The sequence below is a fragment of the Amphimedon queenslandica genome, unplaced genomic scaffold (genome assembly GCF_000090795.2).
Source record: "Amphimedon queenslandica unplaced genomic scaffold, v1.1 AMPQUscaffold_13401, whole genome shotgun sequence".
Taxonomy (NCBI): Eukaryota; Metazoa; Porifera; class Demospongiae; order Haplosclerida; family Niphatidae; genus Amphimedon; species Amphimedon queenslandica.
This window is the reverse complement of record NW_003546363.1, coordinates 43,087-56,543: the sequence shown is the minus strand read 5'-3', so window position 1 is coordinate 56,543 and position 13,457 is coordinate 43,087. Positions and strand designations below refer to the sequence as shown.

Genomic DNA, 13,457 nt, shown 5'->3' with positions numbered 1-13,457 from the left:
CACGTGGCAGTCATGTGAGACTATTTAATAATTGACTGCCAAATATGGTAACAGGAAACACTAGAGCCTTTTATCAAACAGTATATATACACATATAATAGGCCCCTCCTATTCACCTTTTTACTATTAATGAAGAAATGGAGAGGTGACATTTTTATAGTGAAGAAGAAATGCAAATCAAACGAACGATCAACCTATGTTCATAAAATGCAGAGCATGCAATTTATAAGAACTAGTAGCATAAGTACGAATTAAAATGCATGTAACAAATAATAATAGTAATAATACTAAGAATAATGAGCCATAAAAATTACAGAGCTGGCGATCATAATAATAATAAATAACAACAATGACTACATAATAATAATAATAATATTCTTTATTTATTGATTATTGACGAGGTGCATTTTGAGTCTTATGCATGTGATGATGATGGTGATGATGTACGTAGTTCAAATGGCCTGGAGGGGCTTGAGTCGGAGGAGAGACAGAGGAAGGAGGCTGGTACTGGTAGATATTGATAGGACGAGGATTATACTGCATAGGGGAAGGACCCCCACCCATTACAACAGGAGAATGGTGAGTCTGTGGATGACTAAGAGGAGAGAAATTAACACTACCAGTTGGTCCAGTCTGCTGCTGCTGCTGGAGGAGCTTCTGTCTGAGGATAGCCTCAGGACTTAGAGTAGAGTAGCCATACTGATGGAGAACCAGGTCATTGGGTGAAAACTGTTGATGCTGCTGCTGTAGCTGATGGTGTAGCTGCCTCTGGGGCGGACTGCTGCTATAAACCTGTGGAAACTGCTGAGGGATTAGACCTGAAGCATGTCCCTGCTGCTGCTGCTGTTGTTGATGAAGGAGAGAGAGTGAGCTCAACTGATAAGGAGAGACTAAGGCAGAGCCAGGCTGAGACGGAGTGCCACGAGCAACATTAGGACTATCAATGACATGAGGACTAGGAGAAGGATAGGTACGATTCAACATTGAATCTGCTGAAGGGAGAGTCCCCATGTGCCTTAACTGAGGCATACCATGCAGCAATGGAGAAGACTGGTGCTGCTGGACCCCAATATGAGCCTGAGAACCACCACCAGCAGGAGGAGGTAACTGCTTAGCCTGAGGTGATGCAGTGAACTGAGGGCTGGTGTGATGCTTAATATAAGGTGGACTAGACTGGAGTATAGGCTGAGAAGCAGAGCTTGAATGAGACTGATGCTTCAAAGGACTATACTGAGAACTAGCATGCTGCAAAGGCTGAGAGACAGACTGATTACTGGGAGCATGCTGCTGTTGTTTTGGAGCATAATGAGAAGTTCTAGGAGGAGGATTATCCTTAACTGCATGATAATCAGTCCCAGTCTGTGGATGATGGTGAGTAGTGACATGCTGGATTGATGGTGATTGAGTCTGAGGACTAGTAAAATGAGAGGAAGCAGGAATACTGTGGTGTCTAGAAGAAGAGCCTTGCTGCTGTGAGCCATATTGGTGCAATGAAGGAGACATAGATGTACTTGGGCCATGATGATATGAATGACCAAGCGGTGACTCATAAGACTGTGAGGTCTTTCCTATATAACTACTGGAGGTATGTACAACTTCAGTAGCAGATAATGGAGGAGTGAGAGTACTAGTAAACTGTGCAGGTGAAGAGGAGACTCTTGGCAGGTGTGATGAATAATGCTTGAGATAAGAACCAGAAGGAGGAGTAGGGAGAGTGGGAGGAGGAGAAAACAAGTTTGAGACTGGGCTCTGACTAAAAGAGGGTTGCTCTGATTTTGAGTGCTTTACGAAATCAATCAAAGGATCAAGTGGTATGTCTCTAGCCCCTAGTGATGGCGATGAAGTCCTTTTCTTAGTGTGCGAGTGAGTCATGTGAGCTGGAGTCATGTGATCAGTATAATTAGTATTTGGAGGGTGGGGGTCATTTTGAAGGACGTCTTTCCGTGGCTTTGAAGTCATGCGATCTAACTGAAGTGTCATGTGATCTTTGGGGGGACGGTGCTGTAAAGTCATGTGACCTTGCTCCGGCGAGACTTGTTGTTGAAACGGGTGAGAGAATCTCTCGTGACTAGAGCTCTCATGGGTCACATGATCAGTCACATGACCGGTCCACGCGCTATTAGACTCCTGAAATTCTGATTGGTCAATTACTTTACTCAAGTTAGGAGTGGAATCGGTTCTTTTTGACTTTGATGTCATCACATGATCAGTTTGGTGATTGGACACTTCCATGTATTGTACTGCAGCACTGTGACTATCATCATTGGCCAGTGGGGAATCTTTGCCAAGGGAGTCTGTCTCCTTCTTGTCTTCAGTTATGGGCCAATCCCCAACAGTCCACTGTAAAGGAAGAGAAAGGGTCAGATAATATAGACTAAACATGTAATATTCCGAAACATACGTGCATCAGCAAGTGATGTGAACAATCCTTGGTCTTCATGTAATCTATAAAATGAAACATTTTTTGATAAGAATGTCATAGTCTACTGGACAATTGCACATTATGTACACTAAAATAACATTGTAAATTAGGAAAAATTTCATTTTTAGTCCAAAATCATAACAGAAACAGAAAGAAAAGAGAGAGAGAATTGGACCTTCGTATAACTCTGACTGTAATACTCTCAGAGATTCTTCTAAAGATTTTTCTGAGTCTTTATCCCCCACAGTTTTATGTAGACCTAAACAAATAACCATTTAAACATCATGTGATCGTCATGTGATCGTCGTGTGATTGTCATGTGATCATCATGTGAGGGTTACCAATGAGTAGTGAAGTTGCCCATGATTGTAACATTTTGTCAGAAATTTTATGAGTGAGTTTACAAGCAGGATCAAGCATGTCTCTGGCCTCCTAAAAAGAAAGAAAAAGAGAGAGAGAGAGGGAGAGAGAGAAAGGAAATGTAGATAAACATTAAATTTAATTACACAAAGGTATAAAAGGTATAAGGAACATGAATTAAGGTGCAGTCCCAATGTCCCATGGCTTGTTGTAGCAGTATATAGTTTAGCTATTAAAGGGCACTGCATTCCTTTCTAAAAATAAACTGATCTGGTCAGACCAGTTCCAAACCAGACAGACCAGTCAAGCATCCTGTTTTCTATTTTTAGCACAACTTGGCAGAGCTGAGCATGCTCAGACAGCTAATGATATTCATAGCTCCTTTCAGTCTGTCTTCCTTATATGGAACGAGTACCTCCACAAAACATTCCTTGCATTCTCAGAGGAGGCGTGGCAGGATTATATGGAATACAGAAACATTAAAATTGAGGATCATAATAAAAAAATAACTATATCCCATGCATAAACTTTATGTACATGTAAAGCAATACTGTAAACCATAATTACTACATTATACTTATATTATATACATGTACATGCACCAGTACATGTACATGTATTTCATGTACCTTGTGATTCCCAAGTGATAAGAATATTTGTCCTAGGACCAACAGTGCACAGGCTGATAGCTTACTGAGTTCATTGCTGTTTGATAGAGAAATGGTCTCACGTAGATGTCGCCTGTAAATAAATAATAATAAAAATATTAAAAACATACTGGTACTATTAAAACCCTAAACCTTTCATAAGCCCCGTTTACACTATGCCCTTAAAGCGGTTTGAAACCGGTTTAGAAATAAACCAGTTTAAGTGTGAACAATTTCAATGCAGATAAACCAACTTATCTAAACCACCTCAGGAGGTGGCTTGAGATAATCAAACTGGTTTAAGTACTGGAGCAGCTGTATTATGTATGCAATGTAGCATTGTAAACCAATTCAACCATAGTTACTGTGGACACAATTAAGCTGGTTTCTGAACCGCTTTGATCCAAACTGGTTTGAGAGTCAGTGGGTCTCTCCCTCACTTACTTTGCTTCGTGTGGTCGGACTTGATGATAAGCGTTAAGTCCTTTCACAAATGACACGGCACATTTTAGATTCTTACTACTACAAATGATATAAGAATGATAAATAATATATTGTATATATAATGAGAAATACAAGTAGAGACAAGAGAATGGAAGAGTAGAGAACTGAAGAAAGAGTGTGTGTGAGAGAGAGAGGTAACAATTACTGTATAGAGTTAACATCTTCAGATTGTAAGAAATCCATGATAGCCATCATCTGGAGAAGTAGATTCAAGAGAAGATAAAAATACCATTACATACTTCTCTTATTTTTGAGGCTCCAATCCTCAAGTAGGTCATTGCAAGGTTGACATTTATGAAAACTTTAAGTTCCAGCGAGTTCGTGTGCTATAGAGGAGGGACAAAAACGCATTCATGTTCATATGAATCAACATAAAGAAACATGTATACATGTACACGTACCTGTAAGGCAGTTTGAAATTGTGCGACACTTCTCTCGTCATTATTGGTAGCAAAAGCATAAGCACCCTTTGAGAGAGAAAGGAGAGAGAGAGAGAGGGGGGGGGAGGGTATGTGTACAATTTGTGATAAAGCTCTTACCAGTAATGTATGCAGCACTGCTCTGTGAGAATAAGTCATTTGTGAGTGACTATGACAAATATTAATGGCCTCTTGAAGCTTAGCGAGCAAAAATACAATATTATTCATTAATTTTGTTTATTCATTTTTATTTACCTTCTCTCCTGCCTGAGTACAGTTTCCTTGTATTAACAAACACGACACAACGAGTTCCAATAAATGAGCCTCAAAAACTAGCAGGACTTTACTACCATCAGAACTACCTGTAAACAACAACAACAACAACAACAAATAGCACATGTATGTACAATACCTGCAAGTACATGTAAAGCAAAATAATAATGATCGTGTACCTTTTCTTGAGTTAATGTAGGCAAATGCTTTCCTAGCAAAAGAGAGTGCTTTCTCAGTGTTCCCAGCTAACACAGAATGCATCATACTCACCTACAAAAATGTAAAAATTATTATGTACATTTACCAAAACAACTAAATACATGTACTTATCAATGTGCTCTAAATAATGCAAGTATACACATGTATAAAAGTACATACATTGCACTATATTTTATAAGTTACACATGGACGTACTAGATAAATCAATATTTTTGTTTGCTCCAATGTTAGCCAATCAAAGCATTCAGCATTTAATAGACCTTCTGACTCTGTGGGAGCTGAGAAAGAGAGGGAAAGAAAGAGAGAGAGATCAATTTTATGCATAATTTTTTTATAAAAATTAATTGCATGTGTATTGATCGTTATTACTTTCATTATTTAATTTCTTGACGCAATGCTGTAGGGACTTCATGTGAGGCTTTGCTGCTTTTATCTAGTAAATAATAATAACAATAATAACAACAACAATAATAATAATAACAATAATAATAACAACAACAATAATAATAATAACAATAATAACAACAACAATAATAATAATAACAATAATAACAACAACAATAATAAAACTGAGGCCCATGTATTAATTAAGTTCCAGCCTCTCTTACCAGTCCGAATCCCAATAGATGTGTGACCTGTATAATTTGATAAAGAGTATTCAATACAGCAGCCTTGGGTCCATGGTAGTTCTCAACTAGAGTATGAGTGAAGTTAAGAACTGAAACAGCTTCATTGAAATTCTTAGTAATCAACAAGTACTGTATGAAAGAAAAAATGAAATACATATAAATAAATAACAATATTTTCTTAATCTGTCTCTCTTTCTTTCACCTTCAACCCTAAACTCTATTTATTCTTTAGTATAATATGCATAGACTTTCAAATTTACAATCATTAGCACCAGGAGTGTTTCACTTATGTCTGCGTTTTAGTATGTATCTATGTGCATTTTGTATTATGCAGACAATATACATGTACATGTACTGAAAGACATGTTTTTGCAGAATTTATGTACACGCAAAAAAACATGCCATGTTATTTTCATAGGGACATGTATATACATGTACATACATGTGACCAGTGCAATATACATGTACATGTATAATATTTCGAGTCCTTCAAAAAATTAAATTCAATTCAAAAATTAAACTTAACAAATCACAAAAATAAATCCCCACAAAATCTATTGCTACAAGTATACTTGTACTACAGTACCAGAGCCCCTGATGTACATGTACACTGATGGAGTGGTACTATTCTATACTCACAGCTCCTTTGGTCAGTAGGCAGAGTATACGAGTGTGAGGAGCATTCGCTTGTTCTGCATAATCACTAGCAGCTGTGAGTGTGGATATCAAACTATTATAATCCTTCTCATATAAATGAACATCCTATGAAAATGGAGGAGAGAGAGAGAGAGATGATATCAAATTTAAGAGAGGGTTAAACGTATTTCCTTATTACTCATTACTATGAATACATACAATCATACAGTGCTAATATTTTCAATGGTGTAAATTTCGCGAATCTTTGATTATTATTATTTTTTAAAAATAATCCATTATGATGAGTACAATATACATGTACATGTACATGGTATCGGTAGAGAGTACAAATTTGCAAAAAAGTCTATAATTATTATGATAGTCCCTCGAAAATGCTGGTCTGTATGCTAGTACTTACTGCTTTCTGTAGCATCAGCCTACAGTGCCAGTATGGCAGTCTGTAGCTCGTCTCCATTGCACTTCGTATCACCATCTTTGCATTGTGAGCGTAACCCTAGCAACGGGATGACCACACCCACTAAAGGGGAGTCGGTATATCATACACAGTACCTGCTCCACGTGTATTCTTGCTAAGATGCTAGCGGCTTCATACTTTATTTGTTCTATACCAGATACACTGTTTGATAATAGCATCTATATAATGAGAATAAGAATAATGATAATAATATTATGGTATGGATTGAGTTCAATATGAACAATTACAATAATACTGTAGGTCGGGCTATATTCGCGGCTGCTAATATTCGCGGATTTTTCCTGCCACTAGCGATTACCACAGAAACTGGATGCTATTTTAATTGAAAACGGTGCGTTATTGAAGCACAGGACCAGGCTGCAGTGTAGTTGTTATTCTTCTTGCTGTTACTAATCCTTGGACTCTTTGAAGCTCCTTTGGCCAGTTCTTTTCAGAAATACTTTGCTCACTCTGCCTCGCAGTCTCTTTGGATCCTCCATCCATTCTAGTTAGTGCTTATTGACTTGGGTGTGGTTTGTAATCATGACTGACCAACCAGGACTGATTTTGCAGCAAAGAGCTCTAAGGTAGCACGGTCCATCTATACAAGAAGATAACGGGTACAAAACTGGAGTCTGGACGGCTCCACTCAAGCTGCTAAGAATAGATGATTAGCTCCTGAACATTGTAATTGTATAAACACGTGGTCAGTTGTTATAGCAACGCTCGACTGGTTTCCATGGTATTTAATTGAATGTTTTTATTAGTTTTATCACCTTGAATATTAGCAGCCGCGAATACAACACAACCTCCGATAATACATGTAATATTTGACACGTAGGGTACATGTAGAAATTGTATTGCATTGTGTAATTATGTGTTTCTTTCTGTTTGACTTTTAATGATAAATAGCAATAGTACTCTTGAAAAATGAGTGCTATAACACGCGCGCGCACACACACACACCACCAAGCCATCTTAAACCAAAATAAAAACAACAATATCAAGATCCAGGGATCATTCATTTCCCTACAAAATTCATTTCCTTTGAATACATAACTGGTAAATTGCCAATCGTCAAAATAAAACTTTGCGAAATTAAAGCTCTCTATATTATGGTAATGTGTATCTCTCCATCAACTCACGGCTTGCTCTAATAATTCTCTGGCCTCCAGGAGGTTATTCGTGTGATGGTATAGCGTCATTCCCAGCTGCAACTTGACTCTAGCTTCAACTCGAGGAGCAGGAGAGAGAGAAATGGATGCCATCAGACATCGCACGGCTTCTTCAATCTTTTGAAAAAATAAGAAATAAATAAAAAGCTATTATATATACATAATTAATATGGGTGTAACCATAGATATTAGAGACTATCTATGGTGTAACCAGCTATGTATTAATGATAACAAAATCAGATTTAAGAAATATTCTAAAGATTAAAAGTACTACAAAGTAATTTATTACAATTATAATGTAATAGCTTTATATTGAGCACTCAATTCACCTGTTGTGGGTTTTGGCTGAGGCAGTAATCCGCCATTTCCACAAGTACAGACACGACAGAGCTGTCAGGCCCTCCGTGACCAATCTCACTGCTAATAGACTGGGCCATGTCCTTAGTCTCGTATATACTACTAAAAGGACTCCATTTACCACTTTTGGAGGCAAATTATAATATTGCAAGCAAGTACTAAGTAGGAGCCAGCAAAATTTCAATATTATATAGGGATCATCCGAATAATTACAGTAGAAATATTTTCATCCGGTCAATAAGAATTTCAATATTACGGAGTGGAACTCGTTAAATTAGACAAACCCACGTGCTCTCTCGTGGTCAAAATGGCTTCCCCTCAGAAGGTCAGAGCTCTCCCTAACGTCCTCATTACTGGAACTCCCGGGACTGGTAAGACTCTTACAGCATCTCAAGTTGTTGAGAGGACGGGAATGAGCTATTTTAATGTGAGTGAGCTGGCTAAAGAGGGAGGACTTTATGAAGGATGGGACGAACAGTTTCAGTCATATATATTAGATGAAGATAAGGTAAGGGGATTAGTACTATCAATAGACGTCAGGCTAATTAATCATTAATTATTTATTGTGGATGTGGAATTTTATATTTATCATGATTCCATCTAATAACTGATTTATGAATATTTTGTCTCAATGCATGTGTTTATTTTGAAAAAGATGTGTGTTACTTAATTATTATAAAGTGTTTAAATTAATTATATTTTTAGCCCAATCTAAGCTACATGTCATACTGCAAGTCTTCTCTCTCTCTCTCTCTCTCTTGTTAGATAGGTTGTTGATGAGTTGAATGATTCTCTTGTCTCAGGTGGTTGTATTGTTGAGTATCATGGCTGTGATTTTTTCCCCGAGAGATGGTTTGATGCAATATTTGTCCTGAGAACAGATAATGCACTTTTATACGATCGTCTTATGAAAAGGTAAGCATTACATTTCTTAATACATATTAACCTTGAAAATTATGACCACGACTTCAATGTTTAAGTTATGGCCATTTTTTAAAATGAGTCAAATTTGGAAAAAAGTAAAGGCTATAGCCAATGGTTTTTTCTAAAAATTGTTTTGGAATCACATCCAATTGTTATTACATTTTCTGATACATATTGATGTTCTTATTGTACAATTGGATGAATTGAGCTCCTTTTGCCAATTTTTTCATTCTACTTATAATTCAAAAATATGCATATCCATTTCTATCTCTTGTCCCCTATTAGGGGTTACAATCAAGATAAGATTACTAATAATGTTCAGTGCGAGATATTCCAGACAATACTAGAGGAAGCAAGAGAGAGCTACTCTCCCGATATAGTCAGTGAATTGACGAGTAACGTCCCAGAGGACATGGAAAGAAACGTGGACCTGATTTGCCAGTTTATAGCAGATTGGCAGACAAAAAATGATAAATGAATAATTAATTAATTTAATAATAATTAATAATAACGAATTCATTTGTTTCTATTTTTAACCCTTTATCAATTGCTGCTGCAACCTGTAGTGTTGGCTCTGTGGTTTGTTGTTGGTTTCGCTGCACAAAGATGTTTGGTGGTTCTTGCGTGTTTGCTCCTACTCCATTTCTCCCTCTCATTTCTCTTCTTATCTTGCTATCCAATGCCCGTATAGGTGAGGTACTTTTAATAGAGCTTTTCACCTTACCACTACTCCCTTTACACCCTCTCCATAGTTGCAGCCCAGACGCTCTCGAACGTCGAAGCCATTTTCATAATCACGGCTATATTTCTAATCTTTATGATATGTAACTTTGTTTTGCTAGTGGCCCTGTTTGCCTGGTGTAGGCAGGAAAGGTAAAAAAAAACAAAAAAACAATACTATGCAACTTGCTTTGCTTGCATTTACGACTTGTAAGGTTTGTGGTAGACTCTTATCATTAATTTGCTATCTCCACGACTAAACAGATAAGAGATTTCTTTCCCATTCCCCTCCTTGAGGACCAGTCATTTAAAACCAGACTATCCCCCTCTTATCAGCCACTTACACCCTCTTAAGTTGAGACACCCCATGGCCATTTTCACCTCCTTACAACATTATAATATTATGCATTAACATTAACATGTTAACATTATCATTATAACATTATAATATGTCTTTCTGCCTCTTGTCTTGTAGTTATGTATATGTACTAGTGCTAAGTGGTCTCCTACACAATATCATTAACCTAATTAGTGTACTTAGCAATAATGGCTTAATGAGCCATAATACGTGTAGCATAATGGTGAGAAAGAGTGAGGGGGCATATTATGTTATATTAAATTCTCCAAATTTCATTCGAGTACTTGTATCTAATGATTGGTGTACTTAGATATATTGTCTACAAAAGTGATCATGTAGATAAGTTGGACAATGAAAGCACAATGCATGGTACACAGTGTGTGAAACCTATAGTGTCTAGTATAATGATATCACGTCCTTTTTATTGTGTCAATATTTGTGTCCTAGTTCCATGCACTATCATAAAGTGTGGGAATTGTGAGTGATTAGTGACTGCCTATGTGTATCTGTGAGTAATGATTTGAACAACAGCTAGTATATTACTTCCTGGTAATGTACTCGTACACTTTATTAACATTGTAATTCATTGCTTACTCTCTGTGGGCCTTTGATGATGTTTTCTATTAAGCACAACTCTATATGGTGTGTGCCTCCTTCAAAGTACCATATTAGTATAGGTAATGACCTACTCTTGGTAATGTTAATCCAATTGCATATTTGGATGTTTACATAACTCTATATGCTAATGCTATTCTTACTACTGTAGGAAGAAAAGAAGGCGAGAATGGGCCAGATCTAGAATAAGACAGCGGTAAGTAATAACACATCTCCTTCCTCCTCCTCCTCCTCCTCCTCTTTTTCTTTTCATATTAATACTCGGTCGCTGTCCTGTAGGTCTCAGGAATGTTTAGATGAGCCAAGGCTAAAGAAAGTTAGCGTGATACCAGAGGAAGTAGAAGAAGACAATTTAGATGAAGTTAAAGTATCAGTCGAAACGTAAGCAATGCTTGTGTAATTACTACCGTCTATATACAAACATGCCAGTGTTATTTCTTTATCTACTTCTCCCCCTTCCTTTCCTCCCTATTCAATAATGATAGCATCATAATGTTATCTTTTATGAGAGCAAGAGTCTTTGTTTGTTGTTTCCCTCTTCTCTTTCTCTCTCTCTCTCTCTCTCTCTCTCTCTTTTCATTTTGTTCATTAGTTCATTTCAAGAAGTAGAAGAGAAAAGAAGAATTAGCAATGAATATGTCACAGTGTATGTTAAACAAAGACACACATACAGAGGCATACTTTCATTCATTTATTAGGACACATTGTGAATGCATGTACACTTGCATTCATACACTAACCACACAATACACTGCACTGTACCCAGGTATAGTGCATTCCCCATTGTCTGAATATTTTAACACTCTGTCTGTTTGCTTTGTTTTCTCTTGGGAGATTAGTCTAGAGTGGGAATAGACTATAGATATGTTATATAATGGTGTGGTAGCTCTCTCTCTTATCAGCTAATGATATTTTATTTATAGCTTTTGGTTTACAAGCTAGCAACAACTTGTTGTACACATGTTGCTACTACTAAATCTTTCCTCTCCCTTTTCCTCTCCCTCCCCCCTCTCTCTCTCTTAATAGAGATACGGTATCAAGTTCCCCTTCTCTTGAAATGTCTCCTGAAAGAGGTTCTGCCATAGGGGAGGAGTTACATTATGAATCATCAAAGTATGTGAAAGAGACATCACTGTCTCATGTGACAAATCAATAGGTCATTTGAAAGCAGGAGGAAAGAATCACAAGGGAAGAGATCTGAGCAAAGAAGAGAATCAGAGAAATTGCTGTTGGAAGGAGATCCGTGAGTTATATTATCTGTTGTCTTGTCCTGTGGTAGCATGTTACATGTAACATTATTGGCTATTTTCTTTTCAAATGTTTGAGGGTAAACATCCATGTACATGTACAGGTCTATTAATACAGTAATTTGTTTACATATTGTTTATATATAAATATTATTAATATTTTCTATTTTCTCATATTTTGTTCCGAATTGGCATACTTTTACCATTCATTGTTTTACATCTTACATGTAATTGATACTATTTAATAATACTATTATTATTATTATTATTATTATTATTGTTATTGATACTATTATTATTATTGTTATTTTTAGTGAAGACTCCTTTAAGCCAATGTCACTCTTGCCGTCATTTGATGCTGTAGACGCACCAAAAGAGGATCATGAACACGATGAGATCTCGGATGACATCCCTTCCTTTAACAAGAAGTGAGTGAAGAAGAGAGAGACTGATAGAGAAGGAAGTGCTCATAGAAAATAATAATTGTATTCCGTTTCTTTTTATAGGCGTGCTCCAGTTGCAAGACAACAGAGCAGTGACTATAGAAGAGATGCTCATGCTTCATTAGTTGAAAATGAAATTATTGTGTAAGTGTCTGATACGTGTTGTTACCTCATTCTCACTTTCTCTCTCTTTTTAGTGAAGCATTATCACCAACACCCACTTTGGAGCTCGAGACACCTCAAGGTAATGTACCTAATGGCTCCCAGACTGATACTACACAAATATTGGCTGAGACCAGTTTCAGTGCAACTGAACCTGCTCAACACCTTTCCATCGACCATTCTCATTCTGAAGGAACGGCTGACTTTAACACCAGCAGTGCTACCAGTATCGGCCGGAGCAGTGTCTCTAAGATACTCTCGGGTGTAGAATCCGACGTCAATGGGCTCCATCAGAATAAAGAAGGAGGAGGGCAACAGAATAAAGAGAGAGGAGGGAAATTGGCCCAAGAGGGTCTCTTTGAGCTACTGGATGGCTCTTATGGTAAAAAGGAAAGCCTTAATTATTCCTTGACTGGAAGCATGGATGACACAGCTATAACTCCAAACTCGTCTTTTGCTTCTGCCAGTTACAGTGGAGTGTCACCTGGTGCTGCTTTCAACAGTAGCCTTATTGAAGCGAATCACGGCCGTGCTCAAAGTTTTGACAGGACGACGACTACAAGCAAGTACTCACCCTCGACTTTTTACACACCTCAACATGCTATACCCCGCCCACGTGGTAGCGACCCCACTAAATATAGTAGCATCAGTTTGACAAGCTCTCCCGCTCACACCAAAAGGAAAGATACAAAATGACTTGTAGACTTTTAAAAAAGATAAGCGTGGACGACTTCCATTTTATCATTGTCTGTACTTTATTGTTCAATCACTTTCATAATGTGTCTTGTGATTAAAATGTTAATGATAAGTTTTAATATAATTATTGATATTTTCTTTTGTTTTAATTGCAAAATGTAATTACACTTTATACT

General features: G+C 37.2%; 3 protein-coding genes across 3 annotated transcripts; 2 read left to right on the top strand and 1 right to left on the bottom strand.

Moving 5' to 3' along the window:
• Positions 1–126: 126 nt before the first annotated feature.
• On the bottom strand, positions 127–8,295 carry LOC109582107 (uncharacterized). Its single transcript, XM_019996708.1, has 20 exons — positions 8,089–8,295; positions 7,730–7,876; positions 6,680–6,763; positions 6,528–6,623; positions 6,113–6,235; positions 5,453–5,602; positions 5,214–5,277; positions 5,040–5,122; positions 4,805–4,895; positions 4,608–4,714; positions 4,473–4,550; positions 4,335–4,400; positions 4,173–4,259; positions 4,079–4,128; positions 3,874–3,951; positions 3,412–3,523; positions 2,764–2,854; positions 2,598–2,681; positions 2,402–2,445; positions 127–2,340 (listed from the first exon to the last, which is right to left on the bottom strand). The coding sequence occupies exons 1-20, from the start codon at positions 8,194–8,196 to the stop codon at positions 391–393; spliced, it is 3,693 nt and encodes a 1,230-aa protein (XP_019852267.1). The 5' UTR covers positions 8,197–8,295; the 3' UTR covers positions 127–390.
• A 107-nt stretch (positions 8,296–8,402) lies between these two features.
• LOC100637509 (adenylate kinase isoenzyme 6-like) lies at positions 8,403–9,554 on the top strand. The gene is made up of 3 exons (XM_003386688.3): positions 8,403–8,624; positions 8,886–9,031; positions 9,326–9,554. The coding sequence occupies exons 1-3, from the start codon at positions 8,424–8,426 to the stop codon at positions 9,516–9,518; spliced, it is 540 nt and encodes a 179-aa protein (XP_003386736.1). The 5' UTR covers positions 8,403–8,423; the 3' UTR covers positions 9,519–9,554.
• Positions 9,555–9,572: 18 nt separating this feature from the next.
• Positions 9,573–13,405, top strand: LOC100639407 (uncharacterized). Its single transcript, XM_019996707.1, has 10 exons — positions 9,573–9,731; positions 9,793–9,913; positions 10,885–10,929; positions 11,013–11,114; positions 11,326–11,379; positions 11,760–11,846; positions 11,890–11,976; positions 12,295–12,408; positions 12,487–12,567; positions 12,621–13,405. Exons 1-10 carry the CDS (start codon positions 9,647–9,649, stop codon positions 13,279–13,281), a joined length of 1,437 nt encoding a protein of 478 aa, XP_019852266.1. The 5' UTR covers positions 9,573–9,646; the 3' UTR covers positions 13,282–13,405.
• Positions 13,406–13,457: the final 52 nt, after the last annotated feature.